Source organism: Emydura macquarii, unplaced genomic scaffold (assembly GCF_026122565.2).
Source record: "Emydura macquarii macquarii isolate MOO-44397 ecotype Brisbane River unplaced genomic scaffold, CSIRO-AGI_Emac_v2 contig_2636, whole genome shotgun sequence".
Taxonomy (NCBI): domain Eukaryota; kingdom Metazoa; phylum Chordata; order Testudines; family Chelidae; genus Emydura; species Emydura macquarii.
Window position 1 is genome coordinate 39,598,914 of NW_027132773.1, and position 24,361 is coordinate 39,623,274.

General features: G+C 40.5%; 2 protein-coding genes across 6 annotated transcripts in view; one reads left to right on the plus strand and one right to left on the minus strand.

Moving 5' to 3' along the window:
- Positions 1-8,739, plus strand: part of CCDC146 (coiled-coil domain containing 146) — a 120,068-nt gene extending 111,329 nt beyond the window's left edge. Inside the window, exons 16-19 of the mRNA XM_067564521.1 lie at positions 1,119-1,247; positions 1,957-2,094; positions 6,279-6,527; positions 8,249-8,739. Of these exons, the coding sequence (XP_067420622.1) occupies positions 1,119-1,247; positions 1,957-2,094; positions 6,279-6,527; positions 8,249-8,452 (720 nt within the window). The 3' untranslated portion in view covers positions 8,453-8,739. The remainder of the gene's footprint in view (positions 1-1,118; positions 1,248-1,956; positions 2,095-6,278; positions 6,528-8,248) is intronic.
- A 1,475-nt stretch (positions 8,740-10,214) lies between these two features.
- Positions 10,215-24,361, minus strand: part of GSAP (gamma-secretase activating protein) — a 51,005-nt gene continuing 36,858 nt past the window's right edge. For 3 of the 5 annotated variants that reach the window (XM_067564523.1, XM_067564522.1, XM_067564526.1), the window contains 8 exons: positions 23,977-24,072; positions 21,168-21,238; positions 20,482-20,576; positions 18,238-18,357; positions 16,846-16,907; positions 13,286-13,390; positions 13,026-13,119; positions 10,215-10,404 (listed from right to left, as the gene is read on the minus strand). In XM_067564523.1, coding sequence (XP_067420624.1) covers positions 10,313-10,404; positions 13,026-13,119; positions 13,286-13,390; positions 16,846-16,907; positions 18,238-18,357; positions 20,482-20,576; positions 21,168-21,238; positions 23,977-24,072 — 735 coding nt within the window. In that variant the 3' untranslated portion in view covers positions 10,215-10,312. Of the gene's footprint in view, positions 10,405-11,620; positions 12,696-13,025; positions 13,120-13,285; positions 13,391-16,845; positions 16,908-18,237; positions 18,358-20,481; positions 20,577-21,167; positions 21,239-23,976; positions 24,073-24,361 lie in introns of those variants that run through there. The other 2 variants (XM_067564524.1, XM_067564525.1) reach the window with 2 other exon arrangements.

Genomic DNA, 24,361 nt, shown 5'->3' on the forward strand with positions numbered 1-24,361 from the left:
ATTAAACTTGGGTTTTTTGGCATCTTTGCTTTCTGGGAACTTCTATTACTGGGTTGCGACAAGTGCAGACTTGGATCATTTTGTTTCTGCTCTCAGTAATACAGGTAGCAATAGCAGATGACAGGCAGCAGGGGCCAGAAGAAGAGGACTGGTCTCAGCAACATGGCTGTGAATCCTTGGCCTCAGCAGTGGCACATGTACTTCCTCTGTTGTATTTTGCATCATCTATGACTAGTCCTAGTCCCACTGCTGGGACAGGCAATGGAGAACAAGGAAGTTGTTCTCAGACACAAGGCTATTGAGCTAGGCCTCATCAGCTGGATGCAGAGTGAGAACCCCCTGAGAACATGGTGTACTCCCATGATTCAAAATATGGTCTGAGGATAAAGAGGGAAATGAAACCCCCACTTTCTGGTGGCGGGAAGAGAGTTTCCATCAATCCAGGGTTTGCCTGAGAGCCATACTGTCCTCTCCTAAAGAAAATTCTCAATCTAGTAATCCCACAGCAGTCTCCCCTCATTCATCCTCTGTGCTGTCAAGGGATCTGTTATATATCCACCAGCCACTCCACGCAGGAAAACTCTCCTATCCTGCAAACTCCTGTCCAGTTGGACTTGGTATCAAAGGAGGCAGCCTTTTTACAAACCTCCAGATGAAGAGACTAGAGGTGTAGGAGTGTCTTGTCACTTAAATGGCTGGTGCCATGCAGTTTGATACTCCAGAGGCATTCTTTACCAACAGAAAAAACCCAGGTCACTGTTGTTTGTGAGGCAGGCCTCAGATGAACAAGTGTTTGAAGATGGGTTTGAAACATGAATAGCAGTTGGAGTAGCCTGTCTTAATCTGTGATAAAACACAAATAAAGCTAATTTTGCCCTGTCAGTCCATCCTGTACCACTTCATTAACTTCAGTAGGGTTCTCAGGATATAAATCAGCCAAAATTGGACCAAAGCATCAGTAAGGACATCTGTGTAATTCATGAGAACAGTTAGTGTTTCTCATCTGTGATTGGCCTAGTTCGTTTATTATGTAACAATAATGACTTTTTTTGTTTACTCACCAAACTGGTTGTTTAAAAACATCAAAACCCCAACCATTCTGTATTCCTGTTTGATAGTATTCTCAGTGCAAGGACAGAATTAAAAGTCTGGAGAAACACTTTGCTGATCCTGAGGGGAAGAATAGAAAGCGAGTCCTGGAAGGGAAGGACCCATCTCTACCTGAACTGTTCAAAAAGATTGAGGAGGTAATACAGCACATCTGACAGTAGGATTTATCACAATATATGGTTCCATTACCCTAGAAAATGCAAACAGCCTTTTCTTTCATTTTTTATAAAACTTCTATATAACGCATTAAAAAAACTTTGATAGGCTGCTGGGAGCTGCAGCACAGCAGCCGTCCGTCCATGAAAGCTAGGCATGTGACTTTTAGTTGCTGAAGCTTAGTTGCAGAAGAGAAAAACTTGGGTGCCATAGAGAAGTGGCTAGTTCTACTGCTGGCTGGCTAAATACCCACCATTCATACCTTGATGCAACCCTGCCTGCTTTCCCTGCCAAAAGATAAACACAGCAAGGTTGGCAGGGACTTCAGAGGGAAAATGGTGAGCTTAAATTAGTGAGTGGCAGAAGCCATGGTTTTTCACTGAACTGACCTTCAGGAATTATTTGAAGTTTCTCTTGAGTGCTAGACAGTTTCTTTTGTTTAAATAAAAGCAGTAATACAAATAACAAACTGAGTAAGCTCTGAACTGAGACTTGGAGTTAGTGTTATAGTTGTAGTCTTGGTCTATCAGGAAAGAGAATTCACTTTGAAGTGGTTATTTATGCTGTTACTATTTGTTAACACAATTTTAAAAAGCTGTCAATTCTGTAAAAATGTGTATCACAAAATGATTGTGAACAGGTCTTGCTCCTACTCATTCATCTTTCTGTATGGGTTTGTTCTCACTATAGTTAGAAATACAGCTGGTACAAAAGGAGGAGAACTTGTTGGAGAAGGATTTTATTTATGAGCAAGTTTCCCGGCTAACAGATGGAATCTGTACCAAGACAGAGAATGGGAAGGAAGACACGCTGATATTAGCGAAAAAGGTAAGAATCAGGTCAAGCTTTGTTTCCAGGCATCCAGAATGTGACCAAAACTGAAGTATTTTATTTGTGGAAGTGAGAATTAGAATGGCTTTTATCCAAACTTGTACTGTACTTAGGGTGACCAGATGTCCTGATTTTATAGACCAGTTCTGATATTCCAAGGCTTTTTCTTATATAGGCACTTATTATCCCTGACCTCCTATCCCAATTTTTCACACTTGCTATCTGGTCACCCTAACTGTACTTACAATAATTCATGGGAAATTACAGGCAACTATTTGCGGTTGCTGCATATAGCTGTATGCAGATGACATAGTAGTAAATAAGTGAAATACAATGTATTTACTTGCAATCTCTGAAAGCTGTGCTATGACAGTTTTCTTTACCTTTTATTTATGTATGCAATGAATTATTTCTGAGGTTTGAGGCTTAATAGCTAGGCTAAATGTTGACAGTAGTCTCCTTTTTGAATGTATGCGCCAACCAATAGTCTCTAACAACGCTGTGGACCTGCTAAATAATAGGAAGAGCACAGGCAGGCTTCATAGTCCTGCACTATGTAAGGAGCATTGAGCCAGCAGGCAGGTTTTTCTCACACACTTAGACTGAGGCCAGGTTTACACTGGCTGCAGATTTCTGCGACAGTCGACAGGAGATACGCAAGCTCCATACAGTAACTTGCGTATCTCCCGTTGCCTTCCTAATGCCTACTTACCGCAGCGTCTCCACTGCGCTGCGCCAACGGGAAATGCCCTCCCGTCAATGTAGCGCTACGCTACTTGCCGGGGTGGATTTATGGAGTCGACTTCCGGGTTCAGTTGAGTGAGTTCAATCTATCTTGCACTTCCAGTTGTGCTGCTGGCAGTGTAGACATAGCCTGAGAGAACCACACACCAGTGCATTAAAGAAAATTCTCAAAACTATCTGTTTTTCTTATGTTAATCACATTTATTTCTGATTGACTTATGGAACTAATATTTTGGAAAGATAAAAGGAGGCTCTTAGAAAAGAAAAACCAAATTAAGAGGTTTGTTAAACAAAAAGCAATGTCAGAAGAGAGACACTGGTATCAGCAGAGAGGCAGCCAAAGACAGAAGAAAACTGAAGTTAATGAAGAAAATCAGGCCCAGCCTTGTTTTCTTTCCAGTTGTTAGAGCTTGAATAAACCAAGATAAATAAGACGACCATTACAGCAACAAACATGTTTCTTTTTAAGTTGTTTTCAACAAGGAAATTTAACTGGCTGTTGCTATCTATGTTTGTTAACGTGTTTTACTCTGAGAAGTGACTGTAGAAATGGGTATTCTGGATAAAAATTATATCCATTTTTTCCCTCTTTCAATAATTCTTTGTCACATATGCTCACTTAAAAATGAACAGATGCTGTTTCTAACTACCACACCTGCTGGGAGTCAAGTTAGGATTCATTCTTGTGCATCATCACCAGCAAGAGCTTAACTGACCTACAGGATCTGTTACCTTTTGTCCTGGAGCGGTCACACCCAGGCACGGGCATCAGTTCCCATACGCAGTGGAGGAGGGGAAAAGGCCGTGGGTTTACATCTACTCCATTAGGTTCCCTTTCGGGATGGTGGTCCGAGTCATCGGGGGTCGCCCTTTCTTCTGGGTAGTGTGGCCTAATGGTTCAAGTTAGCACAGTGGCCCAGGACTACATGGCCTAGTAGCCGGAGTCAGTAGTGCGGCCTCCTCGTCAGGGCAGTGTGGCCTCATGGGCAGAGTCTGTGGCGTGGCCCCCTGCGTCAGGGCAGCGTGGTTGATGGCCGGAGTCAGTACCGCGTCCCGGTGTCGGGGCAGTGTGGCCGAATGGCCGGAGTCAGTAAAGCGGCCCCCTGTGTTGGGGCAGGGTGACCTAACAGCTTTTTGGGATAGTAGGGCAGTGAGGAGCCGCCTGTGGGGGTGCGGTGCCCAGCGTAGGGGGGCTCAGGCCCACCCTGCTCCTCTGAGCCCCAGCCCAGGGCCCTGTCAGTGTTGGAGTTGTTGGCCACCGAGTCAGTGGGGCTCCATCCGACACATGCTGCTGGTGACTCTGCTGCTCCCCCTTTTACAGCCCTGAGGTCCCCCAGGCTACTTTCTACCCTGTAGTCGTCGGCGATGCTCCACAACCCTCCAGCTTCTGTGGGATCCCCCATCTGTGTGGCCTCTGATGGCTCAGTCGCTCTTTGGGGATTGCCTAGCAGCCTGGGCTCCGGCTGGGGCTTGGCAGCTTTTGGTTCTGTACCCGGCGTTAGCAGCGGTCACCCGGAGAGAGCCGCTGGCATGCTTCCTCCCTGGTTTGCAGCCTGCCCTGACTGAGCTGGATGACTGGCTTTTATATCCCCCTTTCTGGCTGAGCATGGCCAGCAAAGTCAGGGGGGAGGGAGTGCATGGCTTCTTCAGCTTGTAATGCGTCCTTAACCCTCGCTATACCACTGCAGCGCTGATACGTCCCATCACTCTTTTGCACAACCCCATTGTCTTGACATTATACCCTCAGTTGCCTTCACTGGGCTTATGCAAATGTAAGTGAATGAAACTAGGGGTACAATGCTGTTCATTGTGCACACTATGGAAACCTTCCGGATGAAATCCTGCACTATTGATGTCAAAGCATTTTGCCATTGACTTCAGTGGAGCCAGGATTTCACCCCAAGCCTGCCTTTTTAATAGCTCTGTTGGTTCTTCAGTGCTAACAGAAGTAAAACAGTGAGTACACTCCGTTTCCACTGCAAGTGAGTTAGTATGGCTCTGAATGTACGCAAGGAGCAGATTGGCTGACTAGGAATGTGACATTTATATTTAAATGTAGAACCTTGCTTTAAAATAGACAGTTAAGGTGAACTTTTCATCCATCCAGTCCCTAACCCATTGGTCCCCAAACTTTTTAGGTTGTGCCCCCTCTTTTGTCCACCCCCACTGAGGCTGGGAGCAGGGCCAAGGTGGGCACTGCAACCAAATGTCGGGTGCTCTGGCCAGGCTCTGTGGGGCCGAGTGCCGAGGCCAGGCGTCGCAGCTGTGGCGCTGAGGCTGAGAGCAGGACTGGGGGGCTAAGGCAGGGAACTGCAGCCAGGGGCGGGGCCACCAGCCAAGGCCAGAGCCATGGTTGGGAGGTAGGGCTGGGGCAGAACTTGGGGAAGAGCGGGGCAGCACTCCCTCCCCACCCCCCAGGGTCTGGCCTGGGCCCTGCCACACCCCCCAGCATTCCTCTGCACGGCTGTAGGAAGGCACGCCGCACAGATTGAAGACCTCTTACCTAACCCCTGCTTATATGTTATGCTCCCTTAGGACAATGACAGTTTTGCAAATATTATACATATTTTTCTTGGCTTATTATGTGGACACTCACAGTTTGGGGGATTTCATAGGTACTGTATGTGAAAATTTTTCCAAGAATTTTTCTGCCCCACACACTTCTGTACATTTTTGCAAATACAATATAAACAAATATTAGGCTGTTAAATGCATGTGTAACTGAACCCATAACATGCATGGGAATTCCTGCATTCACAAACAAGTGGCTAGTTTATTTGTGCGCACACAAATTTGAACACTAGTTTTTTTTTTAAAGACTAGGACAAAACAACATACTATGACGCAGCAGTACTAACATTGAAAGTGATAACTCGTAGGGTTAATGGAGGTAGTTCTCCTTTCCAATTCCATAGAAAAAGAAATAGAAGGTACATTTACATTATCTCATGTATTATATTTGTCTTACTTTACTGTTTTTTTAAAACGATCAATAGGTATTGTACAAATAAAACCACTGTAATGTCAACCAGAAAGTCATATAGATTTTCTGTATTTCCTGTTATATGCCCCCCTTTTGATGAAAAAGTTTTCCAATAATTCTCTGAAAACACAGATTCTGAAAGCAAGATTAACGAGCGTTCTGGGGCACTTTAAAGACTAACAAATTTAATTTGTGTAAGCATAAGCTTTCATGAGACTCAGCTCACTTCGTCAGATGCATTCTACCTCTGCATCTGACGAAGTGAGCTGAGTCTCACGCAAGCTTATGCCTACAAAAATTAAATTTGTTAGTCTTTAAAGTGCCCCAGAACTCTTGTTGTTTTTGCTGTATACAGACTAACACGGCTACCTCTCTGGAACTGAAAGAAAGATTAAATACACACTTGAGAACCAAAGAGAACTGGTTAAAGTTTAATTAATGTTATTAATTTCAGATGAATGAACTGCAGCAGAAAATAAAAGATAAAACCCAAAAGATGATGGCGCTTATTGCAGAGTTATCCATGAAGCAAGCAATTACCATTAAACTGCAACAGGAAATGAGGGACAAAGAACAATTTTTGCTGACTGTCTCATCAAGGATAGAGAAAGGTCTCCCTCCTCCTAAAGAAACAGAGATTGAGTGGATAAAGGTATTGCGCAATGAGGAGATGCATAAAGCTGCAGCTGAAGCCAGAGAGAAGGTAGGTTTTTGTCATAGTGCAATCTGAAACTCATTCACATTGTTCCAGCTGATCTATTTATTTTCTGAAAGGGCTTTGCTGGCTGGTTGTTTATTGACCATCTCCCATCCCCAATAGTTTGGTGGAAGGGAGCCTTCGTTGAAGACTAGGGCAAGACTTACACCGGTGGAAGAGCTTACTGCCAAGCTGACTTGTGGAGAGTGGCAACAGAAGTCCTGTCTACTGTACTGAATGAAAATTCACCAATTGATCATCTAGTGTCTAGTGCTAAATTATTTTGATAGTGGGCAAGATAGAAGAACACTGTTCTTTTCAGATAATATACTGATGATTCAGGATGATAGTGCAAAGCAAGAAACCAAACCAATCTTTTTTCTTAGGAGCTTATAGATGCTAGACTGGCAGAGACAAAGGGAGCTAGATTGATAGATGGCAGTGTGTAGGAAGAGCACATGGAAAAATACTGCAAGTTTCTTGTCTCCTTAAAGCCAGCTGGGACAACAAATAGTGTGAACTCTCCCTCTACAGATCAACTCAGAGCAGTATTATGAAAAAAAAGATGTCCTGGTGTATGAGGTTTTTGAAGAGGTTTTAGTTATTAAAAAGTGCTTAACAAGGGATTATTTTCTCATGCTGGGGAGAAGATCAGGTATCTGCAGGGAAGGTGGATAGGGTCTAAGAACCTTCCCTCAATCTTTGGTTCACCAGGCAGTGGTAAAGTACAAGTTCAGTAGGGAGCATTAACAGCACTTCTGACAGCACTAGCCTCCCCTAGGTGAAGGCAAGCCATGGTCTTTCCACCTCTCCCCTGGCAAAAGTTGCCTAGGCATGAAGGAGAGTGCACAGTGCACTCATTCAAAGATTATGCTGCCTTGTGGCCAAGAAAGGCTTTCCCAACAAAACTGCTCTGAAGTAAGACACCTCATGGAACAAACAAACAGTTTTCCCATATTTTGACTCAGCTTTGAGTGTGATATAGATAAGCACTTACTTTTTGGCTATGTCTACAACGACGGTGACACATTCACCACCATCAGATCGATTTATCCAGTTTGACTGAGCGGCAGTGAAGACCCGCTCAATCAATCCGGAAGTCGATCTAATAAAATCACCTCCACAAAAAGTATAGCACTATGTCAATGGGAACGCATTTCCATCTGTGCAGCGCAGTGGAGACGGCGCGCTAAAGGGAAGTTACTATGTCGATGGAAGTTATGCAAGCTACTCTGTGTAGCTTGCGTAACTCCTGTCGACTGCCACCGAATTTTGCCGGTAGTGTAGACCAGGCTTCAGTGACACTATTCTACAACATGACAAAGCAGCTGCCGCTGTAAACATACCCAATCTTTAAAATGTGAGGTTTGTTCCCTGAGAGATCTCAACATGCACATTTGTTACAACTTCAACTATTCTAAATTGTTTTCTTCAGGCATAAACCATCACTGACCAGGCTTCTTTAAAAGGTCAGGCTTAGTCCACATGGACAGAGATATATGGTCAGAGAAACTATAAGTGCCTGCCTTCTATGAATGACAGTAACATCGTTATTTGTCCCTCAATTTCCTCGTTTGTTAAAATGGGATATTAGTACAGTATTCTTCTTTGTAAAGTGCTTTGATCTATGGCTGAGACCTGGTAAATGGAGTTCTAAGAACTATCTTCACCATAAATTATTAAATGGACTGTCAATGTTTCACCAGATTAAAAATGTTTCTTCACAGCGTGCTGCAGAAGAGGAGCAACATGCATCGCCAAGTAGTGTCTACACAACAGCTGAGCAGCGCCCCAATGCATACATCCCAGATGATGAAAATGTTCTCCCTTTGCCACGTCCCTATGGTGCTTTGGCTCCTTTCAAACCAACTGAACCTGGTTCAAATATGAGACACATACGAAAACCTATTGTAAAGCCAATTGAAATCTGAATAAGTGATCCGGTATCATCTAAACCATGAGAGTTCAATAGTAGCAATTGAATATGCAAAACCAACAGCTCTTAATATTGTAAACATTTTTAAATGTTTGCTAGCAGTTTGCCAAAATATTCACACTATAAACAAAATAATTTTTAAAGCAGAAAGTATAGCTAAATAGTCCCTGCAGCACTTTCTCTTTGCTAAAGGGAGTTCAATATGCAAAACATAGCAGTATTTGAAATGTTAAGAAAAGAGAACAATAATCAATATTGTTTAACTTCTTTATTGTACCTGCTTGTACTTTATAAGCTTTATTAACAAGAGAATATTTTGTAGCTTTTCTTTTTAATATTAACATAATTGAACTATGTCCTTATTCCTTATACAAATAAACCAATATAGGGAGCAATTTGGACCAAAGATAATTGCCAGACATGTTTGTTTAAATTAAATAATGCCCTCTCTCTCACTATAGATCACTGAGAAAGCTAATCCTCCTTTATCATTGATGGCAACCACAGTGGAGGGAACAAGTCCCATTGAGAGGGAGCAGGAGGGGAAGAAAGGGTGAATGCTCTTCCACAGTGAGAAGTAAAGTGTATGAAGGGCCCTCTTTCCGGGAAATGAATCTCCCTCATTCAGAACTATGAAATAGGTACATTAGTTTGGGAACATACTCCCCTATTTGAAACTATGCTGAGAAGGGAAAACAGAGGTAGTTATACATAGAGAGCTTGAGGAATATATTGGAATTAAAAAGAAAAAAAAAGTAACATCAAGTTCACTTTAGTTTACTACTTCTTAAACTTTGGCATACTTTCTTACCAGTAATGGAATTACATCAGTTCCATGCTATTTCTGCATGTTGGAAGTTCAAAATTTTCCCTGTTTGGTACCAAAGCATAAGTTTTTTTCTTGCTGTTACAGGGTCACAGCTAAAAAAAATTAATGGGTTAGTTCAGTTCTGTATAAATATAGCTGGGAACTGAAGGAAAAACCTGTAACAATTAAAAAAAAAATCTGACATTTGATCTACAAACATTAAAAGTCATAGGGACAGAATTAAATACAATTCCATGAAGGACACTAACGATAAGCCTCCAAAGCAGCTTTCTTCTCCTGCTGGATTGTACAGTACATTGTAAACATCAGGAAAAGTTCTTAAACACATTATAGAGAAAGTACCTTTTCCTAATTAGAAAAGCAAGGATATTAAAATCCAACTCAAAGGCTTGGGGGCAGTACTATAGAGATGTACTGTCTGTATGTGGAATTTATAAATCTTTATTAATACATTATATACAAAAAGCTACTCCTATAGACTAGAGGCAACAAATGAGAACAATCTCAAGGAAATTCTTTATACATCAGTGCAATAACAGCTGCCAGTTTCCTCATTATTTTACAATGTAACTGGACTGTTCTTTTTCAAGAATGTCTTGCCTGTAGGTTGTACTGGAATATATATAAAATTATAAATATATTTTCCCACCATATTTTGATACTTACTACACCTACTCCTGTTCAGCCATTCCACAGTGTAAAACTAAATAATGAAAACATATTTAGCTGAAGAGCAGAATCTGTATCAAATACATTTCTTCCCTCAGCTCCAATCCTTCATCTTACTTGTGTTTACTAGCAAGTCTGCAATTTCAGTTTAGTCCCTCCTCAATACATGCAGGAGTAGAGTGGAGCGTACATCATTTTGGGCAGCCTTTTATCAGTTAATAATGGTTGCAACTGGAAGCCTTTAATATGACATTTGTTGTCTAAATATTAACAATATTTTAGAAATATTAAACCCGGGAATTTTTAGTTGCAGATATGCTTGTTGAAATGTTGATGTAACAATATATTTTAGCAGTACTATAGGTCCAAAAGCATTGTGGTGTGTTTCAGTGCTGTTTCCTCTACAAATTTTGTATTCACATTGTCTTCTCCCTCAAACATATTCAGACCTGGAAAAGTACATTAAGAACATCAGCCTTTATAAAACGAATGTTCTTCTACATCAATATTTTCAATCCCCAGAACACCATGACCAACATTTTCAATCTGGGGTACCTAAAGTTAGGCACATGGATAAAAATGTATTTTCACAGATGGACCCCTCCCAGCTTTCATTGATTTTACTGGGATGCTCAGCATCTCTGAAATTCAAGTCTACAGCTTTTAAGTTTTGGCTCCTAGTTTTTTCATATGGAGAAAAACATCTCTTGTAAGGACAGAGGGCTAGATTCACTAAGGTTTGTAGGCATTGTAATGCCTCACTATTAGGCACGCTGCTGCCTACTGGAATTCTCAGCCCCAAGTTAGGCACCCAGGCTCCCCATACAGTACATGGAAAGGTTTGGTGCCTAAGAAAGGGAGTCTCAGAATCCAGCCAGCAGAGTGGGGAGCCACCTAAGCAAGCTGGGAAAGAAATGCAGAGAAAAGGAGTGGGACTTAGGGCCCAGATCCACAAAGGCACTTTGGCACCTGACTCCCATTGATCTCGGCTTTAGACACCTGACTGATGAACTAGAGGAGATGTCTCCCTCCATTCAGGTATTTCAGCTGTGAGCCCTCCTCTCCTGGAATTAGGTGCCTAAGACAGGTCAGCCCTTTCTTGCAAAAAAGACACACACACACCCACCTACCTCCTCATACCCAATAATTAGGGTACTCAGCCAGGCTGTAAGAGACCTGGATTGAAGTCCCTGCTCCAAAGCCGGCAGAGCAGGGATTTGAATTTGGGTCCCCCACATCCAAGGTAAGTGCCACAACCACCATGCTATTGGATATTCTGGAATGGGTCTCTCTCATGTGGGAGCTAGTCCAGTTGGTATAAATAATTAAATATTCATTGGGGCACAGAGAAAGAGTGACTCTACTGTCCGATGATTAGGGCACTTGCCTAGGATGTGGGACAGTTAGGTTAAAGTCCCTGCTCCAATAATATTTATTTATACAAAATGAACAGCTCCAAATAAGAGACAAAGATGCATCCCACAATCCCTTATAACCTGGTGGTTGGATTCTCACCTGGCAGGTAGGAAAACTGGGTTCAAATCCTAGCTCCAACTCTAGCAGAACAGCGATCAGAATCTGGGTCACCCACACCCCTGACAAATTCCCAACCTGCTTGCCCTGGCTGTCATTTGCACCTGACCCTATAGATGCACTCTAAGCCTGGCTACAGGATTGGGCTGCCTGAGAGAGGTGGGTGGGGAAACGCCTCATTTGAGAATCCTGCTGCAACTTTGATTTGAGCCTAGGCTTCAAGCAGTTCATTAGCTGTTGGCCAGAATCAGAATTTAGGTGGCTTTAAGCATGTCCCCAGATAGAAATTTAGGTATCTATAGGGATTTAGTCACCTACAGGGTTAGGTGGCAGCTGAGCAGTGATACTGAACATGTCAGTGGCACCAAAATGTTGGGCTTAAGTGCCTAACTACCTCTTTAGATGCTTAAGAACCTTTGAAAATGTAATCCATAAGGTCTGATCTGAGTCCATTGAAGCTAACAGGAGCATTACTATTGACTTCAATGGGTTTTTTGAAACAGACTCATAGAACCTTTAAAGTCTGTATCAATCTAATATCAGGTCAGAAGACTGAGTCTGTCAGTCACTATTATTTAAGGATACAGGGACAAATCCTGAAGATTTTACACAGGTAAAACTCTGAAATCAATGCAAGGGTTGCTTGAGTGTAAATTTAAGAAGGACTTATAGAATTCGGCTCTTGTATTGTCCGTTTCATAATACTGTTACATGAAACCTCAAGCAATGTAATTTCAGGGGGAAAACTGCCTCAGTAGTTGTGGATTTGATAAACATTTAACGTTGGCTGCTTTCTGTACTGTAGCAGAGTGTGCTGACCCCTTTCAAACCTGGCAGCGTCAGCCTGCTTGTTACTGGGACATAAACAAATTATATCCCATAGGAAGAAGAGCCAGAGACGCTACCAGGTGCACTGGAAAGGTTAATGTACCCACAGGTAGGTAACCGCTACAGGAAGACTGGCAGGTACTCTGTATATACCCCTCCTGAAACCCAAGCTCGCACATCTGTTTTTTAATAGTGCTAACCCAGACGCCCCAACCGGGTTTGTCACTTCATTTTTATTGAAAGCTCTTAGCCTTTAAACAATAACTGAGCTTGCTGCTAAACCTGAAACAGGAAGACATCATTCCAGCCCGACATGCCTGTCCTCCTTTGGTTTACTTCAGTCGCACCATCCTGGCTTTCCACTATATCTACTGGTGGTCTGTGGAGAGAAATCTGTGAGGAACACTTGGAGAGGCTGAAGATATTTACAGCCATGGTGGGAACTCCAGCTCTATACTACTGCTTTTTGTAACTCTTTTTGTTCTACATAAAAACCCAAAACTCCATCTCTCTGCACACACAACTTCCATTGGTGGAAATGGGAGCTACAGGCCCAATCCTGCACCTATGTAAGTCAATGGAGTTTGGCCACAGTCTTCCATAGGGACAGGATAAAGCCCTGTGTGCACATCAAAGAGAACAGACAGCTCTTTAAAGGAACCCATTCCTCTTCAGTCCTTAGGCACTACATGCTGAATAATAATGTTACCTTGATCCTCTACCTCCGCCAGCATATCAACTAAGTAGTTAAGTGGCAGAAACTCTACACGGACGGACAGCCTGTCAGTCACAGGTCTGTTATGCTGTAAAGGAAAAACACTTCATATTACATCTCAAAAGTAGTAAAGTAGATAGCCACTTTTAACTCAGTATTTAACTAACAGTCCCAATGGGAGAGTAAACACTAGACTCAAGACTATCAAAGCTAAAAGATTTAAAAACAAGCAACTGCCACCACCAAACTCTTACCTGTTTGTTCCTAAGTTTATCAAGCAAAAGTTTAACGTAGTTCCTTGCAATAACATTAGAGGTGACAGGGTGATTCCATAGCTGACTGACCTTGCGACCAATTGCCTATTAAGCAAAAAACAAACATAAAAAAATAGATACAATGCAATACTGAATCTATTGCGCTTAAGTGGCACTTTCTATCACAATAGGTTTCACTACTCAATGACCAGAGTCAGAATATACATAGAATCAATACATTCTCCTGTCCAACAGTGCCCAGTGGCTAACAGCTTGTTACAGATTCCACAGTCAGCCATGCCTCAACTGACTAAACCATTCTTAAAACAAAATACAGGAGACAAAGAAAGCTTTGACTTTTTTTTTTTTTTTTTTTTTTAAATGTGGCCAAGTAAAAAAAAAACTCTTTTTACAGAAAAATTCTACTGGTACTTTCAGTGACTGGAAACGTACACAACAGTCCATGTATTCAAGTCAGCAGGACTGATGAAGTTTACTCTAGATGACTTAAAGCACTAGCGAAAGCAAGATCTGAACTATTAACGATTATCTTTAAGAACTCAGGAACAAGTGAGGTCCCAGAAACAGGAGAACAGCAAACATAGTATCTTCTTCAAAAAGAGGGAAAAAGGAAGACCCAAGGGAATTAGACCAGTCAACCTAATCTTGATACCCAGAAAGATACTGGAACAAAGTATAAAATGATCAATTTGTTCAAACCTGGAGGATAATAAGATGATAGTAAACATTGGTTTGGAATGATTTGTTCTTGAGAAGCCCAGCTAATTTGATAGGGGAACCAGCCTAATGGACCGAGAGGAAGCAGTGGACATTACATATCTGGATTCTAGTAAGGCTTTTGACACTGTCCCACATGACTTTCTTGTAAGCAAACTAGGGAAATATGGTCTAGATGAAATTACTATACGGTAGGTGCACAACTAGTTGAAAGATTGTACTCAAAAAAAGTAGTTATCAATGATTCACTGTCAAACTGGGAGGATATGTCAAGCGGTGTTCCACAGGAGTCTAGGTTGGGTCTGGTACTATTCAGTAGTTTCATTAACGACATGGATGATAGAGTGGAGAATATGCTTATAAAATTTGGGGACAACACCAAGCCAGGAGAGGTGCAAGCACTTTGGAGGACAGGATTTTAATTCAGAATTATCTTGATAAACTGGATAATTGGTCTGAAACAACAAGACAAAATTCAATTAAAACAAGTGCAAAGGACTAACCTTAGAAAGGAAAAAAAATGCACAAATACAAAATTGGGAATAAATTGGATAAGCAGCAATACTGCTGAAAAGGATCTGGGGGTTATAATGGAACACAAATTGAATATATGTCAACATTGTGATACTGTGGCAAAAAAGGCAAACGCCATTATGGGATACAACAACAGGAGTGTTGTAGGTAAGAGATGAGAGGTATTTGTTCTGCTCTGTTTGATAATGGTGAGACCTCAGCTGCAGTACTATGTCCAGTTTTGGGCACCACACTTTAAGATGAATGAGAACAAATTGGAGGTAGTCCAAAGCAGAGCAACAAAAACAATAAGAGGTTTAGAAAGCATGACCTATGAGGAAAGCGTGAAAGAATAGGGCATGTTTAATTTGGAGAAGAGAAGGATAAGGGAGGGCCTGATAACAGTCTTCAAATATCTCGAAGGTTGTTATAAAGAGGATGGTGATCAATTGGTCCCATGTCCACCAAAGGTCAGACAATAAGTAATCAACTTAGTTTACAGCAAAGGAGATTCAGGTCAAATGTTAGGGAAAATCTTTCTAATTATAAGGATAGTTAAGCACTGGAACATTATCTAGTGAGTCCACAACCTTCTTGAAATTGGAGGTTTAAGAACAAGTTAGAGACACACTTGTCAAGGATGGTCTAGGTATACTTAATCCTGCCTCAGCATGGGGAGGATGGACTTGATGACCTCTTGAGGTCAATTCCAGCCCAACATTTCTATGATAAATTAACAATTAGCAAATAAGGTCACGTTGAACAGAGTCACTAAAATAGCACACCACTGCCACATTGGGATCCATGCTTGATCCTCTGCCCACTGATTAATGCATACTAGAAGTACAGAAGTGGAAACACAATTGGAGTGGAAGCAATAAGATGAGGTGTAAGCCTCTCTTTCCTGTCCTCACTACTGAAGCATCAGTGATTGGTTCTGGAAGTGCCTTATCAAGTTCTCCTCATCAGAGGCAAGGCTGCTACATTGCAGGAATCTCCCCCCAAAGAAAACTGGATTCTATATGTCAAGGACCATGAGGTGATATGGTGTAAACCCGCTTTCTAGATGTTACTGCATGAGCTGTTGTATGTAGCTGGTGAAATAAAAGAAACCAAACCAATGAAAGATCAGAACCATAAAAAGTATTTTATACACGCTACAATAGCTATCTATTCATTCTCTTCCAATCAGTACTCAGTGTAGCAATATTAATGACATCCATCAGACTTTCTACATTTATAGGATTTATTTATATTCTGGTAGCACTCACAATGTGCTAGATACCCTGGAAGGCAGTATGTCAGTGATCTACAATTCAGGATATAGGCATAGCCTACACGATATGGGTAGTAGATAAAAGGAGTAGGTGAGGTAATCAAGAGTGCTACATGCAAATCACTAAACAGAAATGCAAGGCTTCCAGAAGGAGGTTAGTGCACTAGCTGAAATGTGATTTGGAGTTAGTTGATCTCCTAGAAATAAAACCCTACTTAGTCTAGTGAGAGGCCTAGGTTCAACTTCCCTTTCTGGTCTCTTACTGCGCAGAAAGGGGTGAAACTTCCTTTTAAAGAACTGGAGGAGTTCCAAATGTAAGGAACAGAGATAACAGGCTCTAAAACAGAATGATTTCTTAGTAGCTCTTGGAAATCATTTCTTTGGGAACATATATCCCTTTCTCTGCCTTCCCACTCACAAGGGTAAACAAGAGTCACAGCTTGATTTTACTAAAAAAATAAAAATAAAAATGTCATAGCTAAGAAGCCAGGCTTTAGAGTTCTTTTTGCTTCCTGTAACAATAAGAATCTAGTGTGGCAAGAAATCTTATTGGTTAATAATTGGGTAAAACCAGACCTATGGACCTAGATTGAAATATGTTTTGCATATATAATTACCAACCATATTATGCATTGCAAAATGAAATTGGCAGTACAAACTATTCCTTAGACAATATATATTTTAACAAGTAATGAAGTTTGAAAAGAAGTAGGAAACTCCATGAATTAAAGGGAAATGCTTATTAGTCCCAGTATTAACGTGGATCACCAATTCTAAATATAAATAGAGCTTAATAAGCTTTCTTTTCTCAATGTAACAATTACCTCCTGCAATAATTGTCAAACAAAGAAAATGTATATGTAGCTAATGCCTTAATAATACAGGGTGAAATTCATCCCTGTTCAGTAGACCAGCATGCACCATTTAAGTCCCAGTTAAGCCATATTTTGATGATTTACGTGGGATTTAAGTCTTGTTATGAAATCAATCTGAGATCAACTGGATCCAAAACCTAAGAACACAATGCTGTTACCTCAGGAAGCCTTGTAAAGATGCTAAATTTTAGCTTTTCATTCCTCTCAGTGTTGTCCAGATCTACAAATCAGAGAGGGAAATAAATAAATGACAGTGACTTCAAGGCTATGGCTTCTTAAATTAACTCAATAGCAAAATACATGTTAACTTACATTACAACAAATGAACACCCCCACCCTTTGAGAGAACAGATTTGAATGCAATTACTCAGACTTATTGAGAACAACTAGAATTTGAAGGATCACCTGCCAAATGCATAAAAATTGTTTCACAAACCTGGAGATAAGATACGGTGCACTGTATAAATCTGTACCTGTTTTCTTTTATCCACTGAATAAATATTGTGTTACAGGTCTGATTACAGTAGCATAACTGCTTTAGTAGGGTAATAGAGTGGTATTTCAATAACTGATTCAGATAAACAAACTAAGTTATGCTAACTGCTCCCTTTGAGCTAAAAGCGCAATGAACACAGTTGTGGTCATACTATGGTTTATGAAGCCACAAATTGGTTTCATGAAGACGTTGACTTTATGAATGATTGCATTAAGTTGGTCTTATAACAAGAAATACAGAGTAGGATAACCTGACTAAATGTTGGCAATAATTCAAGAACATAGTGAATGGTGTCTATGAAAAGTGATTGTGCAAAACAAGATTTTCACATGCTGCTGTCTACACTCTCTCGTTTTAAAATGTTGATAAAACATAATTGAAAGAACAGGGGTGAGTTTCTTAGTCCACATATTTTAAAAGTACTTTAAAGCATGATTGTCTTAAAACACCTGGATGCTAGGTTTTTTGTTTTTAAAAAGACTTTATGGCCTTGTGCAGAATTTTTGGCCATTTCACTATCCCCAGCAACCAAAAGCAATTTGTCTGTTGTATAAATCAGAGGAAAATTTCTGAAGCAAGCTAATCCAGTTGTTTTGAGGACATGGGTCTTTTTTTTAAACTATAGATAAATCTTATGAAAACAATTAACATTTCTATAAATTTCCAAGTTAAAAATGAGACTGATATCCACGTGATGATCTGCTGAAATTCTCACAATGGCTATTTCATGGTCTGTCGCATCAGGGGTACTGTTATGTAGGCTCATGCCCAATTTTGTGCTCTGTAACAGCTGGGCAACCCCACTGACTTCAAAACACTTCACAGAAATAACTTTCAACAATAACTTTCAATTCTGAGTGAAGAATTGAACGCTCTGCACTTGTATTTTTCCTCTAGGTACTGCAAGAGTAAAAAAACAATTTTTTTAAAAAGAAGCAAACAGCTGTGCAAAGAGCCATGGGTGTCTCTTTAAATATACAAAGGATATCCATTTCCCAAGCAGACTTGTTACAAAGGAATGTAATCTAAGTGTCTACTGTTAAATCCACCATACCTTTCAAAAGTTTCATAGCGCATGTCTCAGTCAGATGTAACACCCCATTATCAATGTAATGCAGCAGGGTATGCAAAGGCAGACATCTAACTCCAAGTCCCATGTGCAAAGTATGAAAACCTGCAAAGGAAGGGCCCTTGTTTGTGCAACAGAAATACAAACAGTTTTGTGCAAAGCCTCCAATTACAACCACACCATTCACAGCACTACAGTTTAGTTGATGCCAACAACTCTATTACTAACAAACACTTATATATTTTTATTTGTGAGAGGAGAGGAAGACTATCAACACTTGTTACGTAAAAATGTTAGTCCTGATGTTATTTAACGCCTCCAACTTCCACAACAGTATGAAGTTCCAGTTTAATACATCAATTTGAAGATTAAGATAGTGTAATCTGCTCAAACTAACACTATGCTATAATACGGTAAAAACCCTTCTTCCCCAAAGGTTTTTCTAATTATAATATGAAAACGCTGAGCTCCTGTGACCTTCCCACACCCTGCAAGGAACAGGAAATGAAATAGGGCAGTCTGGAGACATGCCATAAAGTAGTTTCTTTATTTTCAAGTATTTTTAATCCACAGAAGAGAATTCTATGAAGTGTTTGTTTACATTTAAAATTTCTTAAGCATTTGTCTTTTAGTCCGTCGCCCCTCAATTAATCACAAAATGGAGTTTGAGATTCACGTTTCTGATCTAACAGACTCAGATCTATCCTCCCAGCATGCGGTTACACACATACTTTGGTCCCACAACGATGATAAGCCAAGTACTTCTGCAAGAACATTCTTAATTGGATTAAAATCCAGACCAAATTTATCAGGCATCTGTAAACCCCTTACTGCTTTGGCAAATTAAGCAACAACATTTGATTTACAAAAATGTAAAATATTAGTGTTAAGAAATTCTTCCTAAAATTTAAAAAGAAAGTGCTTTGAAAATTGTAAGGGGGATTATCAGACAATCTTGATAATGGCCATTAAAAGAAAAAAATGGTACATTTTCATTACATCCTTTGTACCATGGATTTCTTGGGCCAGATTCCTTTCTAATTTATGAAATTACTTTATTGTGGGTCCCTTTATATAGTCCCTGAATCCCTAACAGACTGAATAGCAACTTTAAGGTGCCTTGTAGCGTTCTCACTCTTCATTTTAAATCAACTCAACATTTTTCCATCTTTTCTCTCCTTTTCCTGTGTCCCCGACTGAGACATCAGTTCATCCGGAAGGGGTCTCTTATGATCATCCTTCCCAACAAATCAAGGTAACATTAACATGATGTTTGTATTCCAGTGGCCTATGAAGCAAAAATCTCAATATTTCCAGTCTCGGACTAAGCAGAACAAGAAAGTCATTCTACTAAAGTAGATTTTTGTTAAGGTATTTCAGGCTGGAGAATTGGTTGCTACCACCATTAGATTCTTCTTATCCAGCTTTTGAACAATCCAGCATCTAAAATGTAAGACTCTGGGGTTGGTTTAGAAGATTGTTGATGAGATATAGAGCGTTCACATTACTGGTTCAAGTTTGCAACCATAGTGTCTAAGAGCAGTTACTGTGTCGTGGTTGGTTGGTGACCCTTATGAAAACTGGCACTCAAGGAAACCTCTCAATCTCTGCCATGTAGAAGAACTGTACAGACGTGGAAATGTAGGCCCCAATAGTACAAGCTGCTTCGCATGAGCGGACACTAAAGCTGAAGTCAATGGAGATGTACAGGGGCATGGTGCTCACCTATTGGGGAGCAACCTGCAGGATCAGGGCTTCTACTCTATCCTCACAGCTGGAAGTTCAGGGCTGAAATACCTTAGCAGGGCAGCATGAAGAAAACTGCTTTGCCACTGGCTGTAGTTTAATTGGTAACCCTTGAAACTGAAGTCTAACCCAGCTAATTTCTGTACTAAATATTCATTTTTAAAAAGGGGGAGAAAAAAAATCTTAACTCTGGGTGATGCTCTGCTACAGAACTGAAATGATGCTGGGAAATGAAGCTTTTAAAAAGCGATGTAATGTGCCTTCTCTCTTGTAACTATTGACATTTGTTTTATTTCACTGCAGGGGTTTATGGAGAGCTCTTCCCCATGCAGCTATACTGAATTCATTTCAAGGTGGCCAAAGTTAATATAGCATGCACTCACTTCAAATGCTATTTGTTTGGAATAAATTCAAAGCAATGCTCTTATTATCAAGGGTGGAATAAAACAATGAAACATACAGATCCCGTGTCACAAACCTTACCAGGAGGCAGGGGCAGACACATTCCATTGGCAGCTTCTAGAATCCGACTCATGATGTGGAAAGCTGCAAATTCTGCTGCGCTTCCTCGCTCATCCCTGCATGTAATAAAACAGCCCGTTAGCAGCCAAAGACTTCAAACTCCCCTCACAGCTTAGTCAATTTGTTTCACAGTTAAATGAATGCAGTTTTAACAAAAGGAATTTGTTGTCCTGACACTCCATGTTGGTTTATTTAAGAGTAAAAGTTACTGGATTCTAGTTCCTGTTAACAATTTGAAATGTGGATGTACACAATCTGTGTGGAGCTCCCTGCTCACAGCATACCTACAAGTCTTGGCTTATTACATGCCATTAAATGAGGAGCTAAAACTTTCTAACTAGAGTACCTAAAGTTAGACACCTACTGTATGTAGGCACCTGCGTAAGGATGTATGTAGCCTGATTTTTCAGAGGTTTTCAGCACCCACAACCCAGACTCAAACCAAAAGGAGCTCAGTTCACCTTTTCTTTATGTACCTTTTCTTCCTCATCAGTTGAAACTGTCCACTGTTCCTGGTGCTAGGTTTTTAGTCAGGTTTTAGCAACATAAATACTACTAAAAACCACTCATGGCAAAGTTTACTTAGCAAAACCATTTTGCCATGTTCTATAAAACTTGCTGTAGATTATTGGAAAATTCTTGCTTACAAGCAGAGAACGCAGGACTGCAGACTGTATTTCCTCCAAACAGCTTCCATTATCCGACAGATTAGATCCAGCTAGAACAAACAGTGACATGTATGAGTTCTTGTATGGAAGGCCATTAGCCTCTGTCAGCATTTCAAGCACCAGTTCTCACTACAACAATGTATTGATTTTAGGACTCCTCTAATTATTCCGATCAGGGTTTCATCAGTTCCCATCACTTTTCCAGCATCTGAGATGGGGACCTGCCTCCTTTAATCAATTTGTCTCACAGACACAAGAAATCCTAAAGCAAATATTCTGAATTCACTAGAATTCCTACAGAGTGCACAGCCAAACAAGCAAATCACACATTAAACTACAAACAGATGTAAAAAGACTCCATAAGTTTCCTGCCTGTGAGTTGCAGCCCCACTAAGCCAGAGGGAGAGCTCGTCTTCCCACCCCCTCCCAGATCAGTCTCTCTTTTTAGCTCATTTCCAACACCCCCAAACACTTGTTCAGCCCACATAATCTCTTTCTTGTGCTCCCTGGCTGAGCTTCAGCACAGAACTATGGGCCCACACGAGCTCCTAGCTCCATTCACCTCTGGCCTCTCTAAGGTTCTACAGCCAAAAGAGAACCTGCCCCTGTATGAGAACGTTGAAGGGACTCCCTAAACATGTTCAGTGCAGTGTGCAAGTCTGTCCCCATTCCCAAGAGCTCCACTGCCATATGGGGCTGTTGGGAATAATCCCATTAACATTAAATCAGAAATGCTTTTGTAACTCAATAAAACCACAAACATTTGGCACATCTCTACTGCCTTTTATCTTGGGGTCTCAAAGTGCTTTAGAAACACTATGGAGGGATTAACTAAACACTCCTAAGGCAAGCATTATCCCCATTTCCCTGGGGGTATACGAAGACAAAGGGAGGTTAAAGTTTGCTTCCCTAAGGTAGAGTGATGAACTCACAGCACAAGCCAAATAACTGAATAGCATTCCAATATTTTCCAGGTTCAAAACTTTTTGGACTTCATGGAAAATTCCGTTGAAATACTCGAGTTCAGCAGCTTCTCTTTCATTACCAGGAAATGATAATGACTTCCAATTTTCAGGCATGCGCCAGAAGAACCACACCTTCTGTCTGGAAAGGCTTTCCATTTCTGGTCCAGCAAGCAACAGAATGCCTCATCTAACTATAGTCTGGCTACATCTGGAGTTTTAGCTATATCTGAAGATCAGCACTTAGTAGGAAAGAGAAGTTTATAAAGGAATTCCCCACAGTTATGCTACAGTAATTTGCTTAGCTATTACATGTATGACAAAATTGGATGACTGCAGGGGCTTGGCAGAGTTTGAGTTAAAATTCTTAAGACTAGAGTAAGCACATATTTATCCAGCTTTTACCCAGTTTGAAAACCTGTATCTTACAGCTGCAATTTGGTTCAGTTATAATGATGTGGCCAAGTTTTAAGTGTGTGCAAGTCATTTTATTGTTGTTTGTATTCTGATAGCATTCAGAGCCCCACTGTGCTGGACTGTACAAAGACAATCCCTTCCCCACAGTTCCTGCAATCAAATACACAAGACAAAGGGAGGGAAAAAGGAATCATTATAGTTGTTCTCCAGAAAGTGACTTGCTCACGGTCACATGGTGACTGTGCAGTAGAACAAGACATGAACATTAATCTAGTGCATTAACCAGAAGAACATTCTCCATCTCAGTGAGAACGAACTGAAACATGGAGTAAAAACCAACAGAGTAGTACAAGCCTCATCTCTTGGTACACTGGAAAGTGAACTAGAGAAAATCCAGGTAAATTCAGTAGTGAAACTGACTAGACCAGCTAATACTGCAGCAATGGGATTACTATATTCTAGAGCGCCTATGCCACTTTTGAATTGTTATGCCTAACTTTATGAGATGCTGAGGTTCCACTGAGGTGCTCAGAAGGCTTTTCTAAGGCACTTCTATGATAATTTATGAATGCCAAGAGCACAACTAAACCCATTTGTCATTACTTCCTGTTTTGCTGGTTCCTGCCCTGCATATGCTGTTGAGATTAAAGAATGCTGTTAAGAGAACCAAAAGATAACTACCTCCAGGACACATGACCAATAAATGAGCTATGGCAGAATTCAAGATGTTATGAATTTAGTGAGAACTCCCAACCAGGATGAGGGGAGATCCAAGTCTAGTGATAAACTACTAAATGAATCTTGCACAGTGTGCCCAGCCAAAGGGCAGGAGTAATTTTTATGGGCATCTTGCCTTTGTTTATAACAATTTCGTTTAGTTTCTGTTCAGGTGGCTACAGGAATGAAAGCCTATAAATGGCTTATTAAGAGAATTCTTGCTTTAAATGATGTTAAAGAGCAAGATTCATCATATTCAATTTTGTTATTAAATAGTGGGGTTATTTTAAAGACTCAATCTAAATTGATTTATTTTGCTAGAAATTTTGGCAGAACAGGGCTAAATAAGCATTCTGATACCAAGAGGCTCTTGTCTTTATTTACATTAAGAGGGAACAAATAAGACTCAGAAAACTCTAGCAAAAGAGAAAATGCATACCAGCTCTGCTTTAAGTATCAAGTGTTCATGCTACAAGGAAGCATATAGTTCTTATTTTATCAGCCACTAATATTCTTCTTCAATATTTCTTATTATGGACATACAGATCTAGAAAATAGATACTGGTTACTGAACAATGAGCCATGTACAAGGCACAGAGAAAGACATTCCTTGCCCAGAGAAAGCTATCTAAAAAACCTAGTTCCAATAGTAACTTAGGTTTGACAAATAAGGGGAAAAAATTCAAACTAACCAGTTTTGAAACATAATCCAGAACTATCTGGTCAATCTTCTTTTTTCCTACATATTGTAGATGTCTCATAAGGTGATCTTTCAACTGAGCAACCATCTAGAAAAGGAAAAACAGCCATTTAGGTGCCTTCTCAAAGTTCAAGCAGGTGAAAGTCTCAATTCACATGAACTAGCACAACAATTTTCTGTCTCTGTCAAACAAGCATGATTTACACTGAAGTCACCGGCGATTACACGTTCTTGCCAAAGAAAGAGTGATTTTAAACAGCCAAAATTATAATTTAGTATGGTCCATTGAGCTGGATCTAATAAGCTTTCAGTTAACCCTTTCCCCACATTTCTCTGCCAACAGGAGAAAGCCTGTAAATCTAATCCCTGTAAACTCT